This window comes from Microtus pennsylvanicus, chromosome 13 (genome assembly GCF_037038515.1).
Source record: "Microtus pennsylvanicus isolate mMicPen1 chromosome 13, mMicPen1.hap1, whole genome shotgun sequence".
Classification (NCBI taxonomy): domain Eukaryota; kingdom Metazoa; phylum Chordata; class Mammalia; order Rodentia; family Cricetidae; genus Microtus; species Microtus pennsylvanicus.
Window position 1 is genome coordinate 63475279 of NC_134591.1, and position 18356 is coordinate 63493634.

The 18356-nt window shown below is 42.3% G+C and overlaps 1 protein-coding gene across 34 annotated transcripts in view; it reads right to left on the reverse strand.

The window, feature by feature from the left end:
* Epb41 (erythrocyte membrane protein band 4.1) overlaps positions 1-18356 on the reverse strand; it is a 146293-nt gene that overhangs the window by 39454 nt on the left and 88483 nt on the right. For 30 of the 34 annotated variants that reach the window (XM_075945635.1, XM_075945638.1, XM_075945637.1 and 27 more), the window contains 5 exons: positions 15423-15510; positions 11948-12100; positions 8755-8852; positions 7551-7723; positions 1435-1616 (listed from right to left, as the gene is read on the reverse strand). In XM_075945635.1, coding sequence (XP_075801750.1) covers positions 1435-1616; positions 7551-7723; positions 8755-8852; positions 11948-12100; positions 15423-15510 — 694 coding nt within the window. The remainder of the gene's footprint in view (positions 1-1434; positions 1617-7550; positions 7724-8754; positions 8853-11947; positions 12101-15422; positions 15511-18356) is intronic. The other 4 variants (XM_075945624.1, XM_075945608.1, XM_075945631.1 and 1 more) reach the window with 1 other exon arrangement.

An 18356-nucleotide genomic window follows, 5' to 3' on the forward strand; every position in this document is an offset into this window, starting at 1 on the left:
TAAATAAAAGAATTAAGGCCAAAAAGAAGGGAACGGTGGCACATACTTATAGTGCCAGCTACCAGGAAGAATAGAGCAGAAGGCTCTCATGAGTGCAGGAGTTCAAGGCTAGCCTGGGAAACATAGAAAGCCCATTTAATTCTGCCAAAGAGCCGAGAGCCAAATTAACCTACTTTTGAAGTACCTGTATGTTTTATGGGCAGAAGGAAAACTAGTGAGAGCTATCAGAAGACCAGGGGCGTCTCAACCATTCAGAAAGAGCCCCGGATAGCTTTAACCGCCAACACAGTCAGAAGTGCTAGCTGATATATTCCAACATTAAAAACCACGCAGGTATTCCAAGGCCACACAGAGCCTGAAGACTAACATCATGAACACCAGGCTGGTTACAAAGAAGCAAATACCCACCATTCATTCACTCAAAGACAGAGAACCTGATTGCCATATTGAACAGTTAAAAAAAAAATTAACAGCTGCCCACCGTTCTATGTTAAATAAGATATTAATCTGGCTCCAAAAGAACAGGTCTGATGTTATCAGTATGCAAAAGAGAAGGCACTTTTCCTAAGGCCTTAACATAAAATTTCTTTTTTCTTTCTTTCTTTTATTTTTTTAATTTTATTTTTTGAGACAGGATTTCTCTGTGTAACAGCCCTGGCTGTCCTGGAACTCACTGCATAGACCAGGCTGGCCTTGTACTCATAGAGATCCACTGGCCTCTGCCTCCAAGTGTTGGGATTAAAGGTGTGCGCTGGGGGAAGGTGCACATGCCATTCTTATGAAGGCCATTCTTCACAGTGCCTTCACGAGGGAGACCTGCATCTACTTTTACAGACCTAAGCTAGCACTGTGTAAACGTTATTTTCAAAGCTTGAACATATAAAAAAGATCAACCCAGTTACGGTTTCTGGGAGATCTGCTAACTAACTGGTGATTTTTCAGCTCAGTGCAGGGACTGGGGGTCCTCAGTGCAGCAGATCTTCTTCGTAGCTGGCTGTGTGCTGTCTAAAGAGCTGGGCTGAAGATGGCTCAGCAGTTAAGAGCACTGGCTGATCTTACAAAGGGCCTGGGTTTGAGTCTCAGTACCTATATGGTAGCTCACACTGCACTCTAGCGCCAGGGATCCAACGCCCTCTTCTGACCTCTGAGGGCACCAGGCATGCACACTGTGCACACACATAAATGCAAGCAAAAACATTCATACAGAGAAAATAAAAAATAATCCTAAAATTTTTAGAAAAGATTTAAATAGCTATATAAATGTGCTTTATGCAGTATCTATTCTTTGGAAATCAAATTCTATAAAAATATACAAGAGGCTGATGAGAAACCATTTCTTTTACAAACAATGAGAAAAAGCAACTTTGCTGGGAATCTGCAGGATTCAGTTGCTCTGAAAGATGCGTTAGCTGATGTGAGGTACCTAAGACATACCTTCCACGCTTCTGTGGGCTCTGGCTCAGCTTGCTCAGGTTCTTCCCCTTTCACTTCAACCTTTGCATCTTCCTTCTGTGTTTTTTTAACAGGTGCCCCTGGCCCTTCTGTGACCTGACTCTGAGCAATGGCTGGTGCAGAGGTGGGCCGAGGACTTCGGTCTGTGGGTTCAGCAGCTGCTGCTATGTGAGAAAAAGAAGGAAGAATAGTTGAAGGCACATGTCACTGTCCTGACCTTCAGTCACAGGGTGAAACTGAGAATTCTGTAGTTATCATATAGAATGAAAGCAAACATGAACCATTAGTGCTTTTCAAGGTAGCTTATGGCAACAAAAAAAGGCTTCCTCAACAGAGAAACTAGGACATCTTAATGACTGCTTCATAAATGCTGAGTTTGGGGGCAGAATGAAGAAAAGAAGCAAAACCAAAGTGTGGATTCAGGATGGTTCTCGCGATAAGCCTTTTTGAAATAAGTATCTGTTTATTTTTAGATGGTGTCAGGAACCTAAGCATCTAATTTAAGGGGGAAATGAAGTCTGTTTATTTATTTTTGTCATATTGTTTTCTGTGAAATCTCTGCAGAATAACTTGATAAATGGCCCTTCCGATAAGACTAGGACTACTACTACTGTTTGATGTGTGTGCAGGCAAATCTTTGAGCCAGACATTCTCCTTTAATAAATCATCTGATTAACATTAATTCAAAAACTTCTTTCATTCAAAACAAAGAATAAACTAATCGAGCCCCCCTCCCAAATGTTCTCCAAAGTATTAGAACACTGGCTCTCAACTAGGGCTTATTTTTGCCCCAAGCACATCTGACAATGTTGGAGAAGAGAGAAAGGAGGTGCTGACATCTAGTGCACAGAGACAAAGGGTGCTGAGGCTGAGAAACCCTCCTTAGGGGAGAAGCCTGTCTAGATCACTTTGGAGAGAATAAACGATACAGGCTGACAATAAAAACTTCGGCACATAATGAACTGCTGCATGGGTTTGAACTATTTGTTGTCTATACATAAGGTAACTTAATTCAAAACAGGGATTGGGACTACAGCTCAGTAACAGACTGCTTGCCTAGCAAGGAGGGCCTGTGTGCCACCCCCAACAGCACAAAATAAATCAAGAAACAGTCATTATTTTTAATTTTTAATCTTCATTTTTTTCTTTTAGGGTTTAAACGAAAATACCCATATATTTAGTCAGAAACCTTACTAATTAGACACTACCTAAGAAAGTAAGTTTTTAAAACATGATTTATTTTGTTTGTTTGAGGGTCTTTTCTCCATAGACCTGGTTCTTCTGGAACTCAATATGGAGACCAGGTTAGCCTTGATCTCTCAGAGATCTGCCTGCCTCTGCCTCCCGAGTGCTGGGACTAAAGGTGTGCGCTATCACACCGAGCTTTAATATGTCATTTTAAATTGCATTTAATTTCTATTACCAGTGTGTCTGTGGGCATGGGGTACAAGTGTGTGGAGGTCAGAGCATAACTCCGGGACATCGACTCTTTCCTTCCACTTTGGGATCAGGGACTGAACCCAGGCTGCCAGGCTTGCATGTCAAGTGCTTTTACCCACTGAGCCATCCCAACCGCTTTGATTTAATATTCCAGATAACGGACCGTCATCCTTTCTTGTACTGAGACTTTAACTTTCATTAAAACCTCACAATTTTATCATGTACTTTCCTTCCTCTTCAGACTGCCGAACATAATTTATTCTGATACATTTAGATTTATAAACTTTAAAAATGAAGCAAAACAAAGAAATTCTTTCAGCTAGAACAGACTGAAAGGTGGAAAACTACACCTATCTTACACATATGACACCGAGAGAGAGAGATGCTTATTATCCCGAAAGGATCTCCAGAGAAAGAATCCCTCAGAGGACGCCTAGCAGAACAGCAGGAACACAGAGCCAGTCTCATCTTGCAATGACAGATCTGTGGCCGCTTGCAAGTCCCTGTTGCTAATGCGTGCTCTCAGCTAGTCAAGGCAAGACTGGCAGATGGCAAAGCAAACCTAACAAAACAAGGGAAATGACAAAATATTTGTCTCACAGTTGTGCTAAAGCCTCATATTACATGTGTATTCACACCTCCTCCCAAAGAATTAATTCAACTCTGCCGGGAATCACAGAAGCACAGCCCTTGCTTGCACCATGTGCTATTTTGCCACATGAATTTGGTTCTAATCCAATACTAATACCGCAGAGCCGAGTGATTTATGTCTTCAGCATTCCTACAGTGTATGGGAACGCAGACGCAAACACAAAAACTGACGGTCAGACACAGAGGTGGCGACAGGTCAGAAACTGGAAAACATCAGTTGTAGTGAATTATCCCTCACTAAGAAAAGCAGCAAGAAACAGGCAAGGTCCAAATCCAGAACAGCACATGTGAACCTCAGTCACACACAGCGGTGCTAGGAAAAGAGACTTGAGTTTCCTCGCCTGTGGAATGTGGAAGATTCTAACTGTAGGAGCGTTGGGGAAAGAATACACAAAAGACAAAAAAAAATATTTTGTGAGTTCTATTTATTTATTCATTTATTTGGTTTTTTTTTTTTTTTTTTTGGTTTTTCGAGACAGGGTTTCTCTGTGGTTTTGGAGCCTGTCCTGGAACTAGCTCTGTAGACCAGGCTGGTCTCGAACTCACAGAGATCCGCCTGCCTCTGCCTCCCGAGTGCTGGGATTAAAGGCGTGTGCCACCATCGCCCGGCTTGTGAGTTCTAAATATCAGTAACTTTTAACATCACACTTCAGTCCTCATATTTATTTTTTATAGGCTAGTATTATTTAAAGAATATGCAGGGCAAAAATTAATTATACACATAGTGACATATAATTCAAATTACAGATACCACTTAGAAGCCCTGAAGAAAGGCAAATTTTCTTCATTTTCACAGTAAGGATACTGCAAACTATAGATCACAATAAATATGGTAGGGGTTGGTTTTCTTTAAAAAAAAAAAGCTTTCTTGGGATATAATATGCATATTGTACAATTTGCTCATTTAAAGTATAAGTGTTAAAGTTTATTAGTATGTTAGTGATTGGTCTTTAGGATGCTTTGGCTTGGGCTGCGGAGGAGACTCATCTGGTGGCAATGTGCGTGTGGTGCAAGCTTAAGGACCTGATTTCAGATCCTCGGCACTCACGCGCCAGCTAAGCACAATCTGTGAAGTTGGCCCTGGGTGGGGGACCAGACCCATGGAGCTCACTGACCAGACAACCTATCCAACTGGGGAGCTCCAGGTTCAGTGAGTGACCTTGTCTCAAAAAAAAGGTGGAGTGTGAGCGTGGAGGGCACTGACGTCACCCTCTGACCTCCACGTGCATTGTGTAGCACAGCTACTGCAGCACACACTTTAATTCAGGGATAGAGCATAGCTCAATGGCAGAGCCCTTGCTAAGCATGCCTAAGGTCCTGGGTTTGATCCTCTGCACCAAAAAGGATAAACAATAACATTATTACTTCATTTTTAGCAATGAACAATTCCAGAGTCTGTATAGAGAACACTTAACTTTAAAAAGTCAGTATCTTCCACTTCTAAGATTTCAGTTGTCAGGCCACTGATGGCTGACAAGAACAGAAACAGACCTGGATGAAGTGCCATTATTTTCTAATTGTGTGTATTGGTGTGTGTGTGTGTGTGTGTGTGTGTGCACGTGTGCGCGCACACGTGTGAGTGGTGGGGTGTGTTCACATGAGTGCAGGTACCTACAGAGTCCAGAAAGGTTTGGAATCCCCTGGAGCTAGTGTTACGGGCAGTTGTGAGCTGCCTGATGTGGGGGCTGGAAATTGAACTCAGATTCTCTGCAATAGCCCCACATGCTCTTAATCACGACATCACTCAGCCCTAACCTTTTTTCTGATTTTTGAGATAGAGTTTCTCTGGGTAACAGCCCTGGCTGCTACTCTTCTGTCATCACAGCGGCTGCACCTGAATCTATTGGCCCTAAACCCTCTTCTGACATCCAAGGGCACCCACACTCATGACTACACACCCACACACAAACACATATGCACATAACTGAAAATAAAATAAATCTTATTTTTAAAGCACACATTTCAGAGGACTGTCCTGGCTTCTGTTTCTACTTCCAAATAGCTTTCTGACTTTGGTGAATTGCTTAAGTTCTAAAGCTAAGAAAGAATGATAAATACCAGTAGACAACTATCTGAAGAAATCAGAAAAAAAAAAAGGATTCAATAAAAGTATAAAGTTTCAGGGCAGTGGTGGTGCACGGCTTTCATCGCAGCACTCAGGAGGCAGAGGCAGGAGAACCTCTGAGTTTGAGGCAGCCTGGTCTACCAGAGCGAGTTCCAGGACAGCCAGGACTACACAGAGAAGCCCTATCTTGAAAAACAAAAAGAAAAGATATGAGTTGGGATGACTTAAAATAAAATACATAACAGGAAAGAAACCACTTAGTTTTAGATAAGTGGTAAAGCATTTGACTGCAGAAAAATACAGGCAATCACTACATGTGTTGTCTGTAAATAAAGGTTTCTAATTTGCTTAAATTACCAAAGACCATTAGCACTTGAATTTTTAATTTTGGCCATGTGAAAGAAATGTCGCACCGGGCAGTGTCTATGGACCTCTGAAATGCCCCGTGGTGGGAAGGCCATGACAAGTGCTGTCAGACAGACCTGGTGTGCCGTCCACACTCTGTGTGTCTCAGCAGGGCACAGAGACCTTCCACCATCAATTTTCATAATGAAAAATAGCTTCGACATCTCACTCCTCACGGGGAAGTTCAACCGGGGGTCGGGGGCCTACTGGGTAAGGAATGCGCTCTCTGGTAGTATCACAAGAACCACATAGGTAGGGACAGTGAGTGAAAACACAAACGGAAACCTCAGCTCTACATTCCAGACTCTGCCCTCTTCTGCAGTCCCTTCTTCCACTAACTGGTCAAACACAGGAATAAAACCCGATTTTCTCTTCCTTGCCATTCCCAATACTTAATTTATTAGCAGTGCTGTCAGCCCTACTTCCGAAACGAATCCCTACCTGCCTTCCACTGAGGAGGACAACACCTAAGCAAGCCGTCACCATCTCTCACCCATGCTCCTCTCCCCTGAATTACTAGAATTTACACCTGTGCTGTTCAGACAATTGTCACACATAGTTTTTGATTTTTTCTTAACTGAAAGCTCAGCTCCTCGGCAGCAGCCACATTTCGTGCTCTTAACAACCACACACGGTGATTCTGAATCAGCATCACAACACTTTCCTCGGGCACAGAAAGGTCTAGGGACACAAGCTCATTCTTCCCTTCACTCGCTACTCTTTTGCCTGGAGTGGTTCATCTAGGCTTTCGGATTGCTAGTTACTTCTCATAGTTCACGTTCTTCTGGGGAACCTTCTGAATTTAACTGGATTACCTAATCTGAAACAACTCCTCCGTGTCCCCACCTGGGGACATTTTGCACTCTACCTGTTTTAATTGTTTCTGTTTCTACCCACGGAATGAAAATTCCATGAAGACAGAGGCCATGTTTGATATCCACAGTAGTATCTCCAGGGAATACAGGAAGTGCAAAATAAGGGATTGAACAAAGTAAAAATGAGTTAAATACTTATATAAGTCTATTGGTATTCATCCACTGCTGACCTGCAGTGAAACTTCAGCTCACATTTTCTTGAGCTGGATTTCTTAACTCAGTTGTTGGGTTTTGTGTTTGTGTGCTTTTGAGACAGGGTCCCACTATGTGGCCCTGGCTGGCCTGGAACTCACTGTGTAGACCAGGCTGGCACAGAGATCCACCTGCTTCTGCCTCCAAATGCTAGGAGTGCTAAGATGAAAGGCGCACAGCACCAGCCCCGCGCGTGGTTTTTAGGTCTGAATTAGACAGCAGCATCACTACCACTTTACCAGAGACAGTGGGATTCTCTTATAAAGAACCAGACTTCCCAGTTGGGCACGGTGGCTAGTGTGTAACTCCAGCACTCAGGAGGTCAGGACAGGAGGCTAAGGAACTTGAGGTCAGCCTGAGATACAGAAAGTGCTTGTCTCTAAACAATACAAAAACAAAAACAACCAAACAAAAACCCCTTATGCTTCCTTTCTCTTTCTCTAAGGATCACAATTACATCTAATACAAACCTCCATCAAGGCTCCTGGATGCCCGTTTGCTTGCTGTCCGCTCAAAGTGCGGGGCGGGCCTGTCAATCAGAGCACTGGCTTGTCTGGTCTGCGCCTGAGTCCGGCCACTGTATCGAAATTTAGATCCTAGGGCAAGAAATTTACTTTTGGGAATGGTGTCTGTAGAAGTCAGTCTAGGAGAGAAAAAATATCACAACAATTGTGTTATTTTATTATTGTGACTATAAAACTAAATATCAACCAAATTCTTGTGGTTAAGAGATTTCTAGTCAAGCAATACTTATTTTAAATGTATGCCATATCTCAAACAACCAGAGAATAAGTTTAGTAGGGACCTATATTAAAACATTGTTAGGTCTCTATAGATAAGGTTTTTTGTTTTTTGGTTTTTTTTTGTTGTTTTTTTTTTGGTTTTTCGAGACAGGGTTTCTCTGTGGTTTTGGAGCCTGTCCTGGAACTAGCTCTTGTAGACCAGGCTGGTCTCGAACTCACAGAGATCCGCCTGCCTCTGCCTCCCGAGTGCTGGGATTAAAGGCGTGCGCCACCACCGCCCGGCTATAGATAAGGTTTTATGGTTTTCAAAATGGCTGATAGCACTGTAGGATTTACACTACATCCCTGGAATGTTTTTGTTTTTTTTTGTTTTTGTTTTTCGAGACAGGGTTTCTCTGTGGCTTTGGAGCCTGTCCTGGAACTAGCTCTGTAGACCAGGCTGGTCTCGAACTCACAGAAATCCGCCTGCCTCTGCCTCCCGAGTGCTGGGATTAAAGGCGTGCGCCACCATCGCCCGGCCCTACATCCCTGGAATGTTTTCATCGCTTTACAGACACAGGATACTGAAACATCTCAGGAAGAAGTTCCTTGCTTAAGGCTACAAAGCTATTAGGAGGCTGGACTGTAACAACCCAAGCCCAGGATTGAGTTCAGCTGCTGTGAAAGCAACATGAGCCCCTAGCAAGCACCAGTTCTCAGCCTCACTTCCGCTGTCCTTTTATGGTGCATGGAAAGGCGCTGTGGGAATGCTGAGGCGTGCTCTCCAACCAAAGAGGGGGGCTAGATTCACTTTCCTAGGTTAGTTTCCTTGGTTCAGTCTCACCTGGGCTAAATAAAATGGCAGCCCCACAGAGAAGACAATTTCAACAGCAGGCTCAAAATAAATGTGCATAAATAACGCATGCTTGAGAACCACTGGTGAGGACAATACCTGAAAAACGTGTGATGCTCCACACAGACTTTCCATAATTTCTTAGCTGCTCGGTAACTGGGAAGCTTGAAGCCAATGGTACTTTCATATTGTTCTTGCTATAAAGATACAAAAACACACAGAACATAAGTATTATCTGATGACAGTGATACAGAGCCAGGGAAATATGATACCACCAAAGAGATATTTTTAAATACAAAGAATGTCTTTGGGTTGGAGAGATGGCTTAGTGGTTCCAGAGGATTCCATGGTTTCCATCTCCAAAATCCACATGGTGGCTCATAACCAACTGCTGCTCTATACCACAGGGATCTAACACCCTCTTCTGAACCCCATGGGTAGTAGGCACGCATGTGATGCACAGACATACGTGCATGCAACACATCCATACGCAATATTCTCAAAAATTAAAAAACTTACATTAAATGTTTTTTTCTAACTAAAAGAAATCTGCTCAGTGTGAGACTTTTTCTAAAGCAAAAAGGGCAGGAAACATGTCTTCTATTACTTATGCATCTTTTTTGTTTTTCAGAACACAGAATATACAGGGGTTCTTCTGAGACACTTCATTCAGCTCTTCTGGCTGTTGGAACTGCTTTTCCTTAGGCACACACCTGCACCTGTAACTTTAGATTACTCAATAATCAGAGAAGGAAACGGCCAGTCATTTCTCCAGCCAGACTATATTATTATGCAATAGGAATTAGTAATGCGAGCTAAACATTTGTCTCAAACCAGATTTACTTTTTTATTTTCTTTTTTCTGTTTTTAAGGAAGAGTCTCACTATGCAGCCCTCACCGGCTGCCTATGAAATCAGAGCTAGTGCACCATCAGCATTTTCAAGGACACACTCATTTGTAACCTACAGTCACCACATTTTGCAATAAGTCTCTGACACTTAGTTCCTTGTTCTTGGATAGCTACAAGTTTTCCTTCCCCATTTTTTTAAATTTATTTTTATTTTTTGGTGTTTTGCCTGTATGCATGTGAGGTTGTTGGATCCTGGAGTTACAGACAGTTGTGAGCTGCCATGTGGGTGCTGGGAATTGAACTTGGGTCCCCTGGAAGAGCAGTCAGTGCTCTTAACTGCTGAGCCATCTCTCCAGCCCCTTCTTTTCCTGATTAACTGACCTGTAAGTGCCTTTCAGACCAGTACCACGACTGCTACTACAAACACATGCTTTGGTCTGGCCTGTTTCCACCTCAAGCCCACGTTGTAAGATGGAAAGGAAGCAGGCTTCTTTTGAGTGTGCCACTGCCAGCAACAGTATGAGGAGACACTACAGCTATAACCTCATACATGAAGAAACTGCGCTCCAAGTTATCTGCCCACTCAGCTACAAAATGGCACAGACCTCTGCTGGAGTCATAGCACTCTGCTTCTGAGAATCCTGCTGTTCTCAACTGCTTTGGGAAAGAATTGTGCATTTTACTGTATAATGGACATCTGAGACTTCAATGCCAAGGATTTCCCACGTTTATCAATATTTCTATACATGTATACTTTTCTCCTTTCCTACATTAAAATGCAAGCTGTTTGAAGAATGGCATCTTTTTACTTACCGTTATATTTAGAGCCCCTAGAATAGTCATTGGCACAAAAAAATCTATTTAATAAACATTTATTGGTTAGCTGGGCACGGTGGCACATGCTTTTAATGTCAGCACTGGCAGACAGGGCAATCAGATCCTGCAGGTTCCAGGCCTGCTGGGTCTACACAGTCAGGCACTGTCTTGAAAAAGTCTTTGTTGCTGAGACTCTAGGATTTTAACGGAGGAAAGATACTGATAGGCACTTGCACAGGTAAATGATGATGGTATGAAACAGTTCTTCAAGGCACATCCAGAATGTCCAGGTTGAGACGGTACCACTTTTCACCAGCAGATGGTGATATACACACACAAAGCCACCTTCCATAAGCACAGGACTTCAGGGGTTTTAGGAGCAGATACTGCCCTTGCACAGTACCCAAGTTCCGTTCCCAGCATCCATGTTAGGTGGCTCACAACTGCCTGCAGCTCTGGCCCCAGGGGATTCAGTGTCTCTGGCCTCCTGGGGCATCTACATTCATGTGTACATATTCATACACATAGCCTTCCCACATACATACTTAAATAAATCTCCAGATTAACAGAGATCCTGTGTAAAAACAAAACAACCTTAAACTCCGATTTAAACAAGTTTCTGTTGCACCACCATGGTACTTCAATATAAAGGCTAAGTTGATGGGTCTAAAATGAAATTTGACCACTAGTTACTGAGGTTTTGTTATTGTTTTGTTTTTACAGGTTTTGTTTTGTTTTCTAGGTGTTACAGACAGTTCTTGTGTGTACAGATTTGGAAGTCCTGATCATCCTTTATTATAGTGATATTTTATTTATGTTTTAATAAATAAAGCTGGCCTGAATATCAGAATGGCAAAGCTAAGTAACTAGAGGTCAGGCAGTGGTGGCACACACCTTTAATCCCGGGCTTTGGGAGACAGAGGCAGGTGGATCTCTGTGAGTTCAAGGCCAGCCTGGGCTACACAAGATCGCTGCAGAGCAAATCCAGGTGGTGGTACTTCACACCTTTAAGCCCAGCACTAGAGGGAATATAAAATGGAAGGAGAGAGAGGCTCTGTCTGCTTATACTGCAGTTGCCCAGCCTTGGTAGAGGTAAGACTTCTCTAGTGGCTTGGCTGCTCTGCTTTTCTGGTTTTTGGGTTGAACCCCAATATCTATCTCTGGGTTTTTATTATTTGTGCTACATTTCCCCCATTTTTACAAGCGCTGGGATTAGCTGAATGAGTACTTCTTAGATGACATAATGGGAAATGGAAAGAAGAAATATTTGATTGACTCATTCACTGTTTTTCTTTCAAGACAGGGTTTCTCTGTGTAGCCCTGGCTATCCCTGGAACTCACTCTGTAGACCAGGCTGGCCTCGAACTCATTGAGATCGGCCTGCCTCTGCCTCCTGAGTGCTGGGGTTAAAGGTGTGCACCACCACCACCACCACCCAGTAATTCATTCATTCTTAAGACAAGATATTCCAAATAACTTAAGCTCAGCCTGAACTTGCAGTTTTCCTCTGCTTCAGTCTCCAGGATTACACGCAGAGGGATTGCAAGCATTTGCTAATTGTGCCCAGCTAGAAGGGATGGTTCAGTCTACATTTGGTTCAGGAGAAAAGAAACTTAAGTTGTGTACCTCTCCAGGTCGGATCTTGATGAAGAAGCTGCTACGTTTATAAGAAATCTTTAGCACTTTGGGCCAAGGAAAGCGGTTAATTCTCAGCTTTTCTTTGTAAACCAAAAGGCCACTAGAGCAGACTCCTAGGATGATATCCACTCCCTCCAAGTCCTGAAAAAGAGAAGTATCAGATTCCACTTGAGTGAAGTGTTCAACACACTGTTGCCTGTTGTTAAATAATCGGAAGAGATCAACAACCCAAAACAGCTACAAAGCATACAATAAAAACAACAAAGATGGGCGGTAGTGGCCCATAACTTTAATCCCAGCATTCAAAAGGGAGAGGCAGGCAGATCTCTGTGAGTTTAAGGCCAGCCTGGTCTACAGACCAAGCTCTTATAGCCAGGGCTACATAGAGAAACTCTATCTTGAAAAACAAAATAAAGCAAAAAACCTTAAATCGTCATCTTCCATTGGAGTATTATGTTTCAGAAGACAACTTCAGTGATCCTACTGGCACCATGGTAAGAGTCATCACTCTTAGGCCAGCGAGACGGTCCAGCAGATAAAGGCGTTTGCCACCAAGCCTGACAACCTGAGTACAAGCCCCAGAATCTCTATGGTAGAGTGGAAAAACTTCCACATTGTCCACTATGATGTGTGTGTGTTTATTACTGTAGAAAGTTAGCAAAGAGGTCTGACAGTAAAAAAAACTTGATGCTAAGTATAAATTATAAATACTGTCCCTAAGCCTAGAAAGAACACTAAAGCATTATATCGATGTACCTAGTTATTGAGAAAAAAATAAAATATTAATCACATAATTCAAAGAAAATAATCTGCACCTGAATTAGTTATATGATTATTTATCTAGTTAAGTAATCAAACCCAAAGTTAAATGCTTCCCGACTACTTTTCCTAAAATGAGTACAGAGGAAAATTATAATTACCTAAAGGTGTTAAAAGAATTACACAGATAAAGAAATCCAGCTTCAATTCCAAGACCATGTAGCTGAGAATGTACCAGAAGATGCCCTCTTATGCTTTTTTGTTTTGTTTTGTGTTTTTTGTTGTTGTTGTTGTTTTGTTTTGTTCTGAGATAGGGTTTCATTGTAGCTTTTTAGAGCCTGTTGTGGAACTAGCTCTTGTAGACCAGGCTGGCCTCGAACTCACAGAGATCCGCCTGCCTCTGCATCCTGAGTGCTGGGATTAAAGGTGTGTGCCACCACAACCCAGTACCCTCTCACATTTTTAAAGGCCACAGGTTACAACTATCTTCCTCTTCTTAAATTTCTTTTAAAAGGGCTGGAGAGAGGTCTCAGTAGTTAAAAGTACTCACTGACTGCTTTCTCAAAGGACCCGGGTTCAATTCCCAGCACCCACATGGCAGCTCACAACTGCCTGTAACTCTAATTCTAGGGGATCTGACACACTCATATAGGCATATATGCAGGCTAAACACCAATATACATAAAAATGTTTAAAACTTAAACTTAATTAATTAATTAAGGGTGGGCCCAGACCTGTCACAATGAAAGTACTTGTGGAGGTGATAGGACAACTTGCCGGAGCTGGCTGTCTTCTTCCGCCATGTGGGTCTCACCCGGCTTGGCACCAGGTGCCTTTACCCACTGAACCAGTTTGTTAGCTTTCTGTCTCTTTTGATGACATTACTGGGAGGAACATTGCTTTGCGACATTTTGAAAGGGCACGTGTTACCTGACTCCATCCACTCCTGACGCCAGCCTCCACTAGGAAATGAGAGCTGACACACGGGTCCTAACAGCACTCTCCAGGGGCACGGGAGGCACGGTGCCCTGTGCAGAGCAATGCAGAGCACAGCGAGGGCTTTAGAAAGCCACGGCCGTGCAATGACATTTTACTAGGACGAGGAGAACCCGGAAAATCGTCCACAGGTCTAAGTAGAGACCAGATGCTTGAATGACCTCAAGCCTGAATGCTTCTAAATTCCTACTAAGTGACTGTTCTGCTTATTCTGGAATAAATGGAGCAAAAGAGAGTTCATCATCCTCTGAGATAAGCCTATCACATCTTTGAAAAGTTCTGCTAAACAACTTGTCACACCGGGCTAAAAAGTAGATTTCCCTGTAGTTTCCATATTTCTATTTTTATGTCATTGGGTTTATGCCTGGAAGCCATGATGAAAATCTCTTTACTTTAAAACATTTATTTATTTGAAAAAGAGTCTTATGTATTTCAAGCTGGCCTTAAATTTCCAAAATAGCCAAGAATGATCCTGAACTTCTAATCCTCCTGCCTCTACTTCCTAAAGGCTGGGCTTATGTATGGGCAAGCACCAGCATGTCTGGTTTATGACCGCAGGGGACTGAACCCAGGAATTCACGCACACTAGGTAAGCGCTCCATCAGCTGAACTTTATCTCTAGCCCCATTTCCCTTTCGTGGCTAGGTATCTCTATTCCTTTATTTCTTACTGGCTGTGGCTTCCTCTACATCACAGCTACCAGTTCCTCTAAACAAGTCTTGGGATCATCTCTTTGCAGCACCCCTAGCCATATTAGTAGCCAAACGACCTGATGAAAGTTCACGCTTCTGATTTCTGACCCCAGTGGCTCTCCAAAGAGCTACGGCTCAGCCAGAGTGCATGAGTCACTTGGAGAGCTCGTCATAGACTGCTGAGGTCCTCCCCACCTTCTGATTAGTAACTCTGAGAGAGACCTGAAACATGGATTTCTAACAAGTTCCTAGATGGCGTTAAATGCCATTGACTCAGAGACCACACTTAAATCACTGGCCTTGGGAAATGGCTCTGACTCAGGCATCATGAGCACCATTTGAATGGACATTAAGTCTAGAGCTAGAGCCACTTCTGAGCCAGCCTATAAATCTGAGCAGAGCTCTGGAATCCGCATATTTAGCAGGCAACCACGTGGTTCTTTGGATAACATTGCTTGTGAAACTGAAATATCCCTTGATGACTCTCTGTATTTTTTTTATTTTTTTTTACTGTCTGTATTTTCAAATGTAACTTTATTTTAGAAAATACAACTTATTTTCCTTTTGATGTTCATATTTTTATCTTTACATGTTTTTGTTGCAATTTTTTGTAAATAGGAAACATTTTATTGATAAAGAATTCATATAGCACACAATCTTCGCACTTAAAGAATACAATTCATTTTTCAATATTTAGAGGCATACAATCTCCCCCCCCCCCAAAAAAAAACTTTAAGAAGCTATTCTCTAGCATGGCAGTGGTGGCATATGCCTTTAATTCCAGCACTTGGGAGGCAGAGGCAAGCAATCTTTGAGTTCGAGGCCAGCCTTGTCTACAGAGCAGCAAAGTTCCAGTATAGCTAAGGCTACACAGTGAAACGCTGTCTTTAAAAACAAAATAAATAAATAAAACACCATAAACAAATGTTAAGAGGGATAAAACAAATGCACCATATACATTAATAGGTCTGTGTCATATGCAAATTCACACATGTTAAAGGCAAAGTTATCACTACCTTTGCTTTGTGAAGATCAACTCCATACATGGATAACTTTTTGGCATTCTCAAGAAACTCCAAGTCAGCCTGAGCTGGAGTCATGGACCTTTGGCAGAATAAAAACAGAAAATTCAGTGACACAGCAGAAGCATTTACAGCAGTAACAACTGAATATTCACTGTGCTTTATATGAACACACACACACACACCAACATGTATGTATAGAACTGAGCCCTCAAAGCAGTTATGGAATGAGAATCTTCTCACTATGTGAGTCTAAATAATTTAAATATGTCTTAGAAAACAAAAGTTTAAAAAAAAATGGATGTCACCCAAAAGCTACCGGAAAGGCAAACTCTTATCCAACTACTTGCTTCAAGCGACCCCATCCATCCGGAGCTCTGTGCCCCTCTCTTCAGCCTTTTTCTGTGTCACACATGAATTCCTCCTACTATTTTTTTTTTTAACCAAGGAGATGACCAAATTAAATCTCCAGTAAAATTTACAAGATCCTCTTAGCTACCCTTTTCTCTCTATACCCTGAATTGAGTTATTATGGAAATTAAACCGGAGGGCAAGCTAATGTTACTTAACTGGGACTCTTAATGGGGGCAGATTTGATGAAAAGAAATTTTCTGGTAACAGATGGTGTCCTGCCCACTAATCTCAACAAATAAGGGGCTAATAGAAGCATCCTGAAAATGGGACTGTTTTCTGTTATTAAGATGTCTTCACTGCCAGCCATATAATGAGCTGAACTTGTTTGAAAACAATCAGTCGCACTGGGTAAGCATTCACTGTGCCAGCCTCTCCTTTAGAAGTTTCTTCTCGAAGGATGTGCTTGAGCTGTTCTGTTAGCTATGGAGACAAAGACATCACTCATAATGCTGCACAATCTGGACCAATTACGACGGTTCACAGTAACAGCAAGGCAGTCGCATCCCCAAGGAGAACCACTCGGGACCAGCAGCCTTCCCCTAAGACTGCCTGGAGTCATGGAAGCAGCAGGGGCGTCTTCATTTAACCAGGAAAGGCCTCTGCCAAACCCATCTGTCTTTTACTAAAAAGAACAAAGGGTTTCTTGGAGCCACCAAAGGGAGAAGAAAAAAAAAATCACCCCAGCTTTCCTGAATAAATGTTTCAAAAGCTCTAAAGCGATTAAACTGAATCTATTAATTGACAGTGTAAACAAAGGGGGTGGAAATCTGTATGCAAGTTATTTAAACACCTCGGGCAACTTTTGTAATTGCATATATCTTTCCATGTAAGCGACGTGAGGTTAGTCTCAGCTATATTGTTTTTGTTGTGCCTATTATTATGTGTTGATAAGTAGAACCCAGATAATGTCACCAGCAAATTAGAATTCAGTAAGAGGCAGTAGGTTCAAGTCACATCCTGTGGACTGGAATCCTGCCCTTAGAGTCATGTCTCATCTCCTTCAGTTCCCTCTATTAGGTAAGAATCATAATAATGTCTATTTGTACATCACAGGAATAAATAACGATTTTTTTTTGGTCTCTGGTAAACACATGAAATGTGATTATCAAAATCAAATGAGATTATGTTTGTGAAACTGCTCTGTAAGCTATAAACATTTATTACTAACTGGAACTTTAGTTTTCTAATAGTTCAATGGTCCATCTACATACAGATCATAAAATAAAAATACAAAAAAAATACTTCGTAGCCAGGAGTGGTGGCACAGAACTGGAATTCCAGTACTTGGGAGATGGGGCACAAGGACAAGGTGTTTGAGTCAGCACAGGGTACAGGAGACCATCTCAACCCCTACCCTCACTCCCAAAACTTTTTTTTTTTTTTTAAAAAAAAGAGAAATAGCCAGAGGTGGTGGCTCAGGTCTTTAATCCCAGCCTTAGGTAAACAGAGGCTGAAGGACCTCTTTGAATTCAAGGTCAGCCTAGTTTACATATTGAGTTTCAGGGAGGCAAAGCCACACAATCAGATTTTTTTGGGGGGGGGGTTAGATCACTTAAATTCATACACAAATTTTAAAACATTAAATAAAACACACAACAGAAGCCTTCCTCTGGAGCTGGGGAGATGGCTCCCTGCTTGTTGTGCGAGCATGAGGACCTGAGCTCCCAGCACCCACAGAAAAGGCCAGCATTGTGTGCCTATAGTCCCAGGGCTGAAGAGGCAGAGGCAGGAGGATGCCAGTCTTCCTGGCCAATTAATGCAGAGAGCTCCACTGTGAGGCTGACAGGAGCTGGTGGGCTGGTAAAGATATGGCTCAGTTGGCTCAGTGTCTACTGTGCAAGCAGGAGGTGCAGAGAGAGTTCAGACCCCAGCATCCATGTGAATAAAAGCAAGATATCATCCACACCTGTAACCCCAGCTGAGCGGGACAGAGGGGGGAGAATTGTTGGGACTTGCTGGCTGCCGGCCTAGTAAAGAGAGCATGAGCTCCAGGTTAAGTGAGAGACCATATCTCAATGACACAAAGTGGAGAAAATGAAGGACACCTGATGCCACCCCTGAGCTCTGCTTACACAGGCGCCTATGCATGCATATGTGCACATACACCACACACAAAAACATCTCTCACACAATAAGGTGGAGAACAATAGAGGAAGACATCGATGGTACCAGTCTCCAAAGATGCTTGCATAGATACATGTTATCTGCATACATTTCTCTCTCTGTCTGTCTGTCTCTCTCTCTGTCACACACACAGTTTAATTTTCCACTATATTCACTTTTCAACTCTAAGGGACATCAATTTGAATATACATATTCAAACTACGTATCTAGGTAAGTGTGCTTCAACACATGAGGAGGAGGTAAGTGTATAGATCTTGGTTTATTGATACAAATTTTGTTATATGTGTATTTGTAATTTTGTTATATGTATAAGGCAAATTTTGTTATATGTATATTTCTGCTTTTGACTAAGGCATTGTGTCTGAGCAGTTCATTTAAAAATGTAATGTA